Source organism: Aythya fuligula, chromosome 20 (genome assembly GCF_009819795.1).
Source record: "Aythya fuligula isolate bAytFul2 chromosome 20, bAytFul2.pri, whole genome shotgun sequence".
Lineage (NCBI taxonomy): Eukaryota > Metazoa > Chordata > Aves > Anseriformes > Anatidae > Aythya > Aythya fuligula.
In genome coordinates this window covers 6,851,055-6,864,715 of record NC_045578.1, presented here as the reverse complement: position 1 = coordinate 6,864,715, position 13,661 = coordinate 6,851,055, and the positions used below count along the sequence as shown (strand labels likewise).

Below are 13,661 nucleotides of genomic sequence, written 5' to 3'. Positions count from 1 at the left end.
AAAGCAGCAGACGTGAGGAATGCAACTGGCCTATTTGCCGGGGCTGCTCTCTGCCTCCGGCACACGGACGTGCCTCGGCTTGTCGTTTCAAGAGCTATTGTTGCTCGGGGCTGGGGGCCTCTTTGTTTCCTTTACCCTTTCTCCAGGCTTGGTCACAGCCCGGTATTAAATTATTCAAATCATCTCGCCGGGCTTCACAGCTGAACCGAGCGCGCAGGCTGCGAAATCCCCAGGGCTCCGGCCCTTGGTGCACAACCCCCAGCCCAGCACCAAGCCCCCTGCCTGGGGGGAAATGTCCCAATATTGGGGCTGGTGACACCCCCACAACCAGCAGTGCTGTGCGAAGCCCCTCGTTAAGCCATAAAACAACCAAACCAAGGCCAGCAGGGCAGAGGGGGCTGCCAGGAGTGTGCTGGAACAAGGAGCCTGGCTCTCCGTGCTGCACGTGGCCCGGGGGCAGAAGCATTTTGGTGTCACTGTTGGCGAGGCAAAGGGTGGCAGAGAATCCTGTCACCCGCCTGGTGAGGCTGGAGCAGGAATCCCTCCCTATGGGGTGTGTTTGGAGGTGGTGTGGGCTGTGGGGAGCCCCAAGAGAGGGGCTGTGCGGGTGCAGGGTGAGCACCGCACAGCCACGAGGGATCTCTTGCTACAGGAGGAAAGACAGCGGCCCAGAGGGGCTGCGAGGTGGTTCTCCCCAGCCCTGTAATTATCCCGGTGCTCAGGTTGGTCTGGGAGCAGCTCCACCTTCCCCTCCACCGACAGCAGGGCTGCCAGAGCTGTCCCCGTAACCTGCAGCACGAGAGGCGAGGGCCAAGGCACCGGCAGAGCCTTTGAACGCGAGCCGGCTTCCTGGGCTAGCAGGGTGTAACCGCCTGAAAAGGCAGCTCCACGAGAAACAAAAAGGGCAGGGGAAAAACCCATTCACCCACCCTGCCAGGAGCCAAAGAGGGAGGCCGTGTCTGCAGCCAGGACTGCACACGCCTCTCCCGGCTGGACGGGACCTGCTCCCTTCCCCAGCCCGAGCCTGCGAGGCGAAGGAGGGAAGAGCGGGAGAGCTGCAGAAATTCATTACCTCTCACATGACAGAGGGATCAGTCGGCTCCTAGCAGAGCCCGGCGAGGTTTCCCTCATTGAAGACGGGAGAGAATCACAAAAATAATTAGAGAGATTCCATCTCAGCCAGCTTATGAAAGCACCGACTTTATACACAACAGATTGGCAACAGCACAAAGATGGATGTGAAAGGCAAGAGCATTTGCAATGTCAGACAGATCAGAGACAGAAGCTCATCAAAAAATGGCCCAGGGCAGACAGAAGTTAAAAAAAGAAAAGGAAAAAAAAAAAAAAAAAAAGAAGGAAAGGAAAGGAAACGACCCTTCTGGAGATAAAAACCGTAACTCCTGTCTGTGACACGGTGATATGCCCCCCTCCTGCCTGCAGAAAGGATCCCTGGTGAAAATTCATCATCTCCCCGTGGAGATCTGGGTTAAAAAACTTCACCTGGAGACAATCGCTCGCTGTGTTCTGCTGCCTTCCACTAGCTCGGCCGGGAGCCAGCGAGCTGGTGAGCAGCAGGATTTAGGGGCCCGAGGACAAACATCAGCTGGAGGATCCTCAGCTGGGCTCCCCGGGGCTGGAAGGGGAGAGCTCTGGGGGGCACTGCGGGAGGGCGGCCGCGCTGCACCACGAGGAGTGACGCTGCTCGCGCCGGGTTCGGCCAGCCGTGCGGGCCAGGACCCTTGAAAGCGTGCTGAACAGCTCGAGCAACGGGCAGAAGGCTTTCAGGGGGGGATGGGAAAGGCCAGACTTCTCTAATTAGAAAAGAGGTTTGCACTTAGTCACCCAGTGTAGCGCCTGGGGCTGTAACTCCAGACACTGCTGCGCAGAGGCTGACAGTTCTCTCAGACACCAAGCTGTCAGCCCGGGCTTTGTAACCAGAGACAGTTTCCACAGGGGAAAACAACCTCTGTGCTCACCAGCGGCAGAGGAGAGCCCTTCTGCTTCTACAGGCACTTCCAACAGGGTGGGGAAGAGCCCCAGTGTCACCCACCAAAGGCAGAGACAGCACTAGGGACGTCTGCCCCACGGCAGGTCCAGTGCAGCGGCTCTCAGGCACTTCAGGTTCACAACGACCCTCGTTGATGTGATGCGAGACCAGCTCTGGTTCCGTGGGAACCGTCGTCAGGAGCTCCCTGTCGTTGCTGCTCCCTTCTGGGCGCAGGGACACGGCACAGGCAGGCTACACGGAGCCTCCGCACCCGCAGGGTGAGGCTGGATGCTGCCCTGCTCACCTCCAGCTCACTGTGGAGGTGACTCTTCCACGGCAGCTGAAAGACAAAAAACAACACCATGAATAAGCCCTCAGCCAGCGCTCGATGAAGCTGCAGCGAGGAGTGTCCTGCAGCAACAGATGAGCAATGCAAACCCTGCCCTGCTGCTCCTGGAAGCGTCAGTGGCAGAGCCCAAGCAGGAGGAAATATCTCGAGGCTCGCGCCTTCCTCCTCCTCTCCAGCACGCCCGGCTTCTCCCAGTTATCCCAGGCCTGTGTTTGCAGTGGGATTGAGCAAAGGGCGCAGCAGCAGTCTCACAATAAAGCGGGCACAAGTCCAAGCCGGTCAAAAACAGCACTGGCCACATGGGAGGAAACCGCAGAGCGGTGCACAACTGCCGCCCCAAAGGTGGAGCGCGGCTCGGCAGTGCCAGCACCCCTCCCAGCTCAAGGCCAGACCTGAAAGTGGCTGGAACATCAAACGTGTCGCCAGCTCGGGCTCTTTTTTGGAGAGGTTTCCAGGGGACTGAGCTGTGTGAAAGCCCGAAGTGAGAACTTCAGCCCTGGTGCTGAATCTCGCAGCCGAGCCTCTGTGAGCTCAGCCCCTGGGAGCCCACAGCCCAGCTGCCCAGAGCTCGGCATGACTCCAGCATGGGAAGGGGGGGGTGCAGCTTGCAGCATTTTGCTCCCACGGCAAATTCCCTGCTTGTTCCTGAGCCCCGGGGACTTGGCTGTTCCCCCCGTCCCCTTCACGGCAGCACGCATCACGTGAGAGCTCGGCACTCATGGCAGCAACGGGACCGATGCCGCTGCGCTGGGGCAGCCAGCGGGCCTCCTCCCCTCAGGGCTGTAATTAGCCTCCTTGAAGTGGGCTGGGGCTGGGATCCCTCAGCCCAGAGCCGAGGCCATAATCGGCCCAGCAGAGGAGGAAGAAAGGCCCCCTCCAGCACTCTGGGCCAGGCTCCCATCGTACGCCCAGGCAGCGGAAGGGCAGGGTGATGCCACGGGCACGTTGTAACCACGCAGCGAGGCTGCCTTTGGCCCCAGCTGAGAGGAACCACAAAAACCATCGCTATCTTTTCCAAACCACAAGGGAGAGCCGGCAGCCAAAACGACGCCTCAAATCTCAGCTTCTTATTTCAGCAGCAGCAATTAAGAGGGCTGCTCTTTCGGGATACTCGGCAGGCCAGCTCCCCACCAGCTGCAGCCCGGCCAGCCCACCTGGCTGGGAGCGCGTGAGCCAGCCTCTGCCACCCCTCTCTGCTTCCCCAGCCCGGGGAAAACAGCAGTGCCACAGGGCGGTGAGGCAGAAGGGGAGTATTTCTGCACTTCAGGTTATTTCTGTTCCTCTAGATGGACAGGAATAATGCACAGCTATGTGCCGGGGTTGCTCAGCACAGCTCTGGGCACAAGGCATTGTGTCTGGCTGGGCTGTGAGAGCAGGAATCTCGGCAGCAAAGCCTCTACTCACGCTTTACAGCCAGCAGCGTGTTCCCGTGGCAGCAGGCTACGGAGGTCACCAGGTATGGATGGGTCTCCTCCAGCTGCACAGGCCTCGGCGCTCCCGTTTCCTCATCCTTCCTGCCCAAGCGTCCCCTGGCTCCTTTCCCCCAGGTGCACACCTCGCCGTCTGCAGAGGGACACAGCTGGCTGCACGCAGGGCTCCCGGTGGCCTTCACCAGGGAACTGCCTCCCCTCCACCTGGAGCTTTCTCCTGCTTCAACCAGCAACGTGAACTCCAGGCACAGGGAAGTCAGGGCCTGCTGCAGCCCAGCACGCAGGGGTTTAAGCCTCACCTGCTCCGATGGCCACGGTGAAGGCGTCCCCACAAGCCACCACGGTGACCTTCATGGCCTGGAGCCCCACCACCAGGTGAGGCACGCGACTGTTGCGGCAGGAGTTGGTGCCCAGCTGCCCATGCTGGTTGCTCCCAAAGGTGTAACACTGGCCAGAAGCTGACAACAGAGAGAGGAGAAACAAACGGGGTGTCAAAGGATGTAAGGAAGCCCCAAACCTCTAACAGAGATGGGAAAAACAAAGGGGTGCCACCCGAGGATGCACAGAACCCCTTTGCTCTCTACCACGCTGAGCATCCTACTCCACAGAGCTCCAGCACTGGGAGCAGGCTGGCTCTTGAGCTTCTTTTAGGCTTTTATCTACTAGAAAGGGAGGAAGAGAGAGCAAAGGCAGCCCCCTCTCAGGGGTCTGGGCACCCACGCCTCACCTGTGACCGCAGCAGAGTGCGCCGTACCGATGTCGGCGCACACAATCGGCTCTTGGTTCAAGGGGGCTGACTGGGCGCACGTGAACACGGTGGCCTCTTCCACCTGGTCCTCCGGGGAAGGTTCTTCTGCTGATCTGATCTGGTCCAGGCCCAGCTTGTTACACCTGCAAAGAGAAAAGGGCAGCTCAGAGCTGGCTGAAGCCAGCGTCAAATCCTGCCCGAGTGTAACTGCAGCCCCAGCAGTGAGAAGCTGGGGAGCAGCATCACACGGAGATGTCTTCTTGAGACAATCCTTGTGGTGGACACAGCAAGAGGAAGCTCTAAGGCAGGCTCTGAGGTCTCCCAGACCCTCGTTTCCCCTACCTGTTGCTCCCACAAGCGAGAATCTGGTTCTTCACTGTGAGGACCATGGAGGAATCGATGCCACAGATGACCCGCTGAGCCTCGTGCTCCGGTGGGACTGCTACCTGCTGGGGGGAGTTATGGCACTCCAGGGTGCCCAGCCCAAGCCGACCTGGCAGGAGGAACAAAGCAGGACACAGCTGAGGGCAAGGCACAAACTGAGCACACCCCCAGGAGCCACTGCATCGACGGGGCTGCCTGCGAGAGCCCAGCCTGGGACTTATCACCAGGAAAGGCAGCGAAAACCCGAGCACGGGGGCCCTGGTATGCGGTGAAGCAGCTGCAACTTGTCCACACCCACCCAGCCTGGCACATCTGGAGCGGACTGCAGGCGAGCAGGGCCACGTGGGAGCAGGCAACGGAAAGCAGGAGCCCCGTTTGGCACAGCAGAGCCCTTCTTACCATTATCCCCTCTGCCCCAGGCAAAGACTTCCCGTTCGTTGGAAACTGCCAGGACGTGGGACGCGCCACAGGCCACCTGCACCATCTCGTAGCCCAGCAGGGCCTCCACGATCTTGGGCTGGCAGGGGAAGAGCAGCAGCAGTCAGCCGAGACCTCCCAGCCCGCCCGGCTGCTCCCATCCCTCCCACCCTGTCCCCCCCCCCCTCCCCTCGAGCCCCAGCGCAGCGTTGGCACCATCCCAGTTTTCATCCAACACAAACACCGGCGAATTTTTTTTGTTTTTCTGTTCCAAACAGCCTTCAAAGGGTTTTAAGAGACTACGTGCACGCAGCGCAGAAGATAACGCAAACATCTCAGGGGCGGAAGAAAGCAGCCAGCACAACGGTTTGGAGAGGGAAGAGGTTGAGCCGAAGGGCTGGGATTCGCCCCCCTGCCCGTGCGGGGAGTGCCAGGGGCTGTTAACGCCCGCTCTGAGCAGGCAGGGGCTTGGTGCAGGATGCGTTGGCTTGAAAAGCTCCGGTGCAGAGGAGCCGTGAGCCATCGCCACGTCCTCGTTAGGGCGTGGGGAGACGGCGATCTCCGCGGTTCGTCCAGCCCCTGCTGTGACCTGCTGTTAGATCTGACACCTCGCCGCAGCAAGCCTCCTTCTCATTATGTGCCTGAAGTGAAAAGCACCATTTGCTGGGAGCTGGCTGCTGCTCCCAATTGGTTTTCCCCCCCCACCCCCCAAGCAATAAACACCCAGCAGCTCAGCTCCGGCCGGAGCGAGGCACAAATGAGCCAGCTGACCACAGAGACAAATGGCACCAGTCCCCGGGCTCGGCTGGAAGCCATCGGCTGCTGCCACATCCGAGGGCAGGCGAGGAAGAAGCTGGAAGGGAACAACAGCCCCTCAGCCCCGGCGCTGGGAGCCAATCGGAAACACACAGCTCTTCTTTAAATACTGGCTCTTTTGAAAAATAACTTTTCTCAGTGAACCCTGGCAGCTGCAGGCCAAGAGTGAAGCAGGCAGGTGTGTGATTGGAGGCAGGCTCCAAGCTGGGCGCCTGCCAACAGCAACCACAAGGCAGCTCTTGACTTCCCCCGCGCTCAAAGGGATCATTGTGCGGGGCGGGGGGGGGAGGTTGGAGAGAAAAAGAGGCAGGTTGGGCTTTTTAAAACCCGCAGCGATGAGGAGAGGAGAGGAGGGGGAGGGCTGCGGATGCCAGAGCACGCCTGGGATGCACACCCCTGGCGCTGGGATGAGCCGTCTCACGTGGCGGATAAAGCGCAATCCGTCCCCTGCCCCGGGGGGAGCAGCGTGCCCGGCCCCTCGGTGACAAACCTGGCTGACGTCCGTGAAGTTTCCGTGCCCCAAACAGCCGTTGCTGCCGCTGCCGAAGGTCATGATGATCCCCCGGTCTGGGAAAGCAGAACGAAGTGGTGTTAGTGGTACACGTGATGCCCTGAGAGGCTCACAGCACACACACAGAGCCCACGGGGGCTTCAGCAAGCTTCCAGGGAGCAGCAGCCTCGATGCGCCGCGACAGCTCGCCAAACAACCATCAGGGTGATAGCGGGGCGCTGAGATAACATTGGTGCAGCTGTGTACGCAGGAGCTGCTGGCTGCACGGCCTGGCAAGGTGTTAAATACACAGAGCTGCTCAGCGAGCAGCCGCCCAGCAGAGCGCTGGCAGGAAACGCCACGGGGAGGGAGGACAAACACATGCTGGTGGGGTTGCTCGTCTGTCATCTACCGCCCTGAGCCCCGGCAGAAGGGCAAACAGAGCTCCCAAAGGACCCCCGGGAGGGTTTTGCTCCCTCAGGTTGGTGTGCGTGCTCTCCTCCCAGCCAGAAAGCCTCGTGGCTCGCTTTAACAGGGCGTCAGGCCCTGCCTTCCTGCAGCTGAGGACAACCAGCCCCCCAGGAGCTCACAGAAACCCCTCGTGCTGACTTCTTGTTGCCGTGCCAGTCCCCACCAGTCACTGCCTGTGTCCCTGTCACGCTTGCACAGTACGTGACAGAAAATGCCTGAAGTTCCCAGACATTCCTCACGCTCCAGGCCCCACTGCTCAGGCCATTTCTGGCTTCAGGTGACACCGCTGCAGGCAGGACAACAAACTGAATGCATTTATTGCCTTCCCCATACCAGACGGACCTTTGGGACCTGGCTGATCAGCGGCACATCATGTGAGGTCCTGTGATTCGTGCCTGACCCCACCTGACGCTCCACAGCATGCCACGGAGCCCTTCATTTCATCCCAGCCCAGTGCATCTCCCAGTTCTGCTCCGAGCAGGTAGCCCAGGCTGTCACACTGCGTTTGTAACAGCACCAAACCAGGCCGGGACTCAGCTGGGACTCACCCAGGCACCAAACCAGGCAGTCCTGGGACTCATCCAGGCAAAGAAGCACGGCAGCAGCTCACCTGTGAGACAGGCTGTGAAGAGATCGCCGCAGGACACGTGTTTGATGGTCACACCAGACTGGCCCTCCAGAAAACGGGAAACAAACTGAGGCTGCAGCTGCTCGGTGGCTCCTGGCAGAGAGGGGCCTCCTGCAGCACCCATCGGGGGAGCCTGGAGAGGAGAAGCAGCAAGAGATGAGCAGGAGAATCAAGTTAGGCCCCTTCCCACAGTGCCATCCACGTCGTGGACTAGACTGTGGTCTGGGGGACGCAGGGCCAGGACCTGTGCGGTGAGGGGAAGTTTCTCCTCCTCAGAAATCACCTCGGAGCCCTCGGTGGCCGCTGCCCGCCCCAGGTTCCCCGTGGCTCACCTCCCACATGATGAGCCGCCCCGATTTGGTGACCCCGGCCTTCTGCGTCCTGCCAGCAGACACCTGCACCACTTCGGTGTTGAGCATGGGCAGGCGGAGCGGGGTGGTGATGCCGCTCCCCCAGGTGTAGATGGACGACAGGGGAGGAGGGATTCCCGTCCTGGCTGAGCCACCTCGAACACCTGCGGGTCAAACAGCGACGTTTCTTACTGTCCTCTCTCCCGAGTGCCTCTCTGACCCCCCGACACCCAAGAAAGAGTTTTTTTTTTTTTTTGGAAGCCCCCTGCCGGGACTCACCCCGTGGCCGGGCGCTGCTCACTCGTCCCCCCGTCCGGCCGTGGGTCACTGCTGGCACCGGAGCCAGGGGCTTTTCAGGCCTGCCAAATGAAAGCCCAGTCCTTACCGCCAGCTCAGGGCCACCCCAGAAGGTTCTGGGCAGACCTACAGCAGAAGCCACAGCTGCCTAGCTCACAGAACTGCCTCGGCAGGTGCTTTAAGCCACCTGAGAAAGGGAAGTCGGTGTCAGCGTGCTTCCCCCCCGAGCTCCCAGCTCTCTGTTACCACCACGACAAGCCCACACCTGCTGCGGCCACAAGCCACAGGGCCTGCAGCTGCTGCACCTTGGGTACTGCAGCAGAACAGCACGGGGACAACCCTTTGTGGGGCTTGTAACACAGACAACGAGCTGGTCTGACGCGTCGTGAGCCCTGGCAGCCCCTCCCGAGGGACGCAGCCGCGGCAGGATCGCTTGCCTCCTCATTTTAACGCTGCCCACGTCGGTGTAGAGGTTGAGAAGGGGGCGAATGCAGATGGCCTGGGCCATGATCTCATTCAGCTGCGGCCGCTTGGAGGGGTCCAGGTTCAGCATGCTGAGGATGAGCTGGCGCAGGTCGGGGCTGTACCTGTCCGATATCGGGGCGAACGTCCCGCTCATGATCTTCAGCACCAAGGCAGGGAGATTCTGGGAGAAAACGAGACAGAGACGTACAGTGGCTGGGCAGGCAGAGGCGAGGCCAAGGCTTAAGACACTCTCAGCACTGCCCTCTGCCTTCACACCGTCAGGTGCAGCGAGGAGTGAACCAAGCAGGCATTTTCACCTCTGTAAGGGATCACAGCTCCCTGCACCGCACGCAAACCCGATCTGTCTTACCGCAGCTTCAAACGCTCTCTTGAGGCTGGCGAGCTCGTACAGCACACAGCCCAAAGCCCAGATGTCGCTCTTCTGGTTGTAAGGCTTCCCTTCGCAGAGCTCTGGGGAGATGTAGCACGGAGTTCCCACAACCTGAAAGGGATGGAGAAATCTACAGCGACGCTGTGAAAGGCAGGAAGGTGGAAGGAGAACAGCTTGGTTTACAGCCCAGGGCACTGACTGGCTGGAGCACCAAAGCTCAGGGGAGCTGGGCGTTTGTTCCCTGGTGTCAATGTCTGGCTGACAATCTCGGTAGAAAATATGAGGATTTGCCTCCTGGAGGCCTCCCTTGCACATACAGAGATTTCCTCTCATTTTGCTCCTCTTCACTTGAGAGAATCAAAGCCCAGAGCAATGAGCAAGATATAAACGCCCAGCCAGGTCTGACCAGGTAGGGAATGATACCAAAATCTCAGGCACAGAGAGGAGATTAAGGCAGGGCAGGACAGCGGGGCACTGGCAGGAATTCAGGTGCCAGGTGTGTGTCAGATGAGCCTGCAAACACCATCCCTTAGGGTGGCAACAGGAGAATCTCAACTGACCCTCACCAGCGGGCTCAGACACCCCATCCTCTCCTCTCCCAGGCTTGGGCAAGCAGCTCTTGCCCACTTTTCTGCAGCCTAAAGAACCACAACAAATTCGGGCACGAAGCTACCAGCCTGTATGAACTCCGAGGAGCAAGGCAGCACTGTGCGGCCTACTGTGAGTATCCTACCTCCAACCTTACTCCTACAGCAGCTCCCCAAAGACCATCAGGAGCCAAGCCCAGCGTTTCCAGCCTGCTGCCGTGGCTGTAAGCAGCTCCCCTGCGAGGCCAGGCCACCCACCGTGTAGGCTTTGCTCTTGCTGCTCAGGATTTTGGAGATGCCGAAGTCCCCGATCTTGACGATCATACGGTGCTTGTCCAAGAGGATGTTCTGAGTCTTCAGGTCGCGGTGCAGGATCTGCTTGGTGTGCACGTGGTGAAGAGCCAGGAGGATCTGCACGAAGAAGTGCAGGATGGTGTCCTCATCCAGCAAGGAGTTGCAGCGCTTGTGAATAAACTCCGCCAGCGTGCCCCCTGCAAAAGGGCAGCCAAGGGCTGTCAGCAAGGGTGGCTGCACGGGGCAGCACGAGCCCAGCCTAAAAACGTGGGGGATTTAGCATCTTAATGAGCCAAGCACATGGGAAAGAACACGTCCTGGTGGGACATGTGGCACGTTCTCTCCGTGCGGAGAACAATGGCAGCACAGTTGGTGGGATGAAGAAACAGCGAGGGAGAAGTCGCTGTTGACACACTGTCAAAGGCAGCAGGAAAAAGGAACGCGAAAATTACAGCTCCTGGAGCCCTGTCAGGACACAAACCTCGATGGCAGAACAAGATAAGCCTGTTCTGCAGACAAAAATTCTTGCAGTCCAAGAGGCCACGTGGCACTGAGAGGCCCCTGTCGAGAAGGAGAGGTCTCGATTCAGGTTTCCTGCGAAACTTTTAACAAACGCTCATGCAAATGTTGAGTTAATCTTACACTCCACGGCAAGTCTCGTTAGAAATCACATCTTCCCACACAGATCTGTGCGACCAACAGCGTGGCCAAGAGCTGACAAAAGGAAACATAAGCGAAACCCAAACCCGGGGCAGATGGTGGAACACTTATCATCGGCAGGGGTGTCAGAAATCTCTTTGTATCTGTTAGGAGTAGCGGGCATAAGGCATGTGAGCACAGAAATACGGGATGGCTGGGGGTTGGCAGGGACCTGTGGAGGTCCTCATGTCCACCCCCTGCTCACTACAGACGATTGCCCAGGCCCACAAGCAGATGGCTTCTGAGGATCTCCAGGGAGGGCGACTCCAGCACCTCTCTGGGCAACCTGTGCCAGCGCCCAGCCACTTGGCTCTTGGTCAGCTTGGCACCCACCAGGACGCACAGATGCTGCTCTGGAAAGATCTATAAGGGCCGTATCTCCTCCAGAAGGCCTCGTTTGTAGTCCTGGGGGTTTCTGGAGGACAACGTGAGGCCACAGCAGATGGACCCAAGGCGAGCTGAATGCTCGGTGTCCCCTGGAGCTGTCACAGGCTCGAGGGGCGAGCGGGGCGCACCTGGGGCGTACTCCATGGCGATCATGAGGGCCTTGTCCTCCAGGAAGTTCTCGTAGTACTCGATGACGTTGGGGTGGCTGAGCAGCTTCAGCACCTGGCACTCGTTCTGCGCCGCCAGCCGCTCGTCCTTGCTCATCTGCTCCACGGGGATCTGCTTCAGGATGACCAGCTTCTGGTCGGCCTTGCGCAGGCACAGGTGGACGATGCTGCGGGGACACGGGGTGGGGGGACACACAGGGAGCCCTGGGGTGACACTTGGGCCTGGCCTGCTGCGTTGCCATGGCAACGGGGCCTGCATGGCAACCCCTTCCCCATCCCGGGGGGGGTGCCATGTCCCCCCCTTTTCCCGTTACCATGGCAACAGCCAGGGTCAGCCCCCACCCCAGGGTGCCACACTGACCCCGCGTTGCCATGGCAACGGGCCCCGGAGCCTTGTTGCCATGGTAACGAGGCCTGCGGCCTACCACCCCGCGGTGCCCTGCCGCCCCCCACCCCCTCACACCCCCACCCCCGGAGCCCCCCTCAGCCGCCAGCCGCCCCCCCTCACCCGAAGGCCCCTCTCCCCACCACCCGGATCCGTTCGTATTTCTCCATCGCTCCCCCTGCAGGCCCAGGCCCCCCCCCGTCTCCATGGAGACACTTCCGGGTTTCTCTACGGCGGCCGCGGGCGGACAAAACTCTCCGCTCCGCGCCCGTTATCCTCCCCCCCACACACACTTCGTTTTAGGGCCGTTCTATGGCCACGGAGCCCCCCCGGCGGCTCCTCACCGCTCCCCACCCCACCGGGGGGTCCCCTCCCGGCTGTTGGGTGCCCCCATCCCCTCCCTGCCGCCTCCCCAAGCCAGCTTTGCCCCCCCCCGGACCCCTCTCGGACCCCCCTGGGGGGGTCTCTGGCACCTGGGGGGAGGTCTCTGGCACTGGGAGGAGCCCCCCCTGCCCCAAAGAGGGGCACAGGGACAGCGATGGCACTGCCACCCCCCCCTCAAGCCATGCGGCGTGGCCGTGCTGCCATCTAGCGACACCCAGCACGGCGCGATGGGGGCTGGGGGGGGTCCCCAGAGCCCCCCCTGTAGCAGTTTGGGGTGGTTGGGGACGAAGTGACAGCGCTGGGACACAAGGGGGGGGGCTCCGGGACACACACACAGTGCCTGGGACAGATGTGTAACGCCCTGCGGGTGGGCGACGCCTGGTGTGCACTAAAGGGGCCTCAAAGCCCCCCCAGCCCCAGCCCCCCAGCATGGACATGCAGTGCCCAATGCATGCCCACGTCTGTGCAATGCCCAGGATGCACGTGCAGTGCTCGATGCACACACACACACATGGAATACCCAGCATGGATGTGCAATGGCTGATGCACACACACGTGCAATGCACAGCATGCACACGCAATGGCCAATACATGCATGCACACGTGCAATACATGCAGTGCCCAGCAGGGACAAAGAATGGCTGGTGCATGCACATGTACATGCAATGCCCAGCATGGATGTGCAATGCCTGCACAGACATGCAATGGCTGATGCACACACACACACACACGTGCAATGCCCAGCACAGACATGGGACGGCTGATGTGCACACATACACACAATGCACAACATGGACATGCAATGGCCAATGCATGCACACACACGTGCAATGCCCAGCACAGAGGTGCAATGCCCGATGCATGCACACACGTGTGCAATGTTTCACACAGACATGCAATAACCAGTGCACAGACACCTATGTGCAATGTTCAGCATGGACATGCAATGCCCGATGCACACCCCCACACGTGTGCAGTGCCCAGGAGGAACGTGCAATGCCCGGTGCACACCCCCACACGTGTGCAATGCCCAGCATGGGTGTGCAATGCCCAGCAGGAACGTGCAATGCCCGATGCACACCCCCACACGTGTGCAATGCCCAGCATGTGCGTGCAATGCTCAGCAGGAACGTGCAATGCCCAGCATGGACGTGCAATGCCCAATGCACACCCCCACGTGTGCAATGCCCAGCACGGATGTGCAATGCCCAGCAGCAACGTGCAATGCCCAATGCACACCCCCACACGTGTGCAATGCCCAGCATGGACGTGCAATGCCCAATGCACAACCCCACACGTGTGCAATGCCCAGCAGGAACGTGCAATGCCCGGTGCACACCCCCACCCACGTACAATGCCCAGCGTGGACGTGCAACGCCCAACGCACACACACAACCGTGCAACGCCCAGCACGGACACGCAACGCCCCATGCACACCCCCACACGTGTGCAAACCCCATCCCATCCCCACACCCCCCCCTCCCTTCCCCACTCCCTCCCTCCCCCCCGCGCAGCCGCACTTCCCGCCACGAGCT

General features: G+C 60.4%; 1 protein-coding gene across 1 annotated transcript; it reads right to left on the bottom strand.

The window, feature by feature from the left end:
- Nucleotides 1-1,406: 1,406 nt before the first annotated feature.
- Nucleotides 1,407-11,912, bottom strand: NEK8 (NIMA related kinase 8). Its single transcript, XM_032200944.1, has 15 exons — nucleotides 11,866-11,912; nucleotides 11,319-11,524; nucleotides 10,069-10,301; nucleotides 9,203-9,334; nucleotides 8,805-9,013; nucleotides 8,350-8,429; nucleotides 8,053-8,234; nucleotides 7,703-7,853; nucleotides 6,622-6,698; nucleotides 5,298-5,415; nucleotides 4,857-5,007; nucleotides 4,494-4,657; nucleotides 4,066-4,224; nucleotides 3,741-3,899; nucleotides 1,407-2,327 (listed from the first exon to the last, which is right to left on the bottom strand). Exons 1-15 carry the CDS (start codon nucleotides 11,910-11,912, stop codon nucleotides 2,299-2,301), a joined length of 2,097 nt encoding a protein of 698 aa, XP_032056835.1. The 3' UTR covers nucleotides 1,407-2,298.
- Between the last annotated feature and the right edge of the window lie 1,749 nt (nucleotides 11,913-13,661).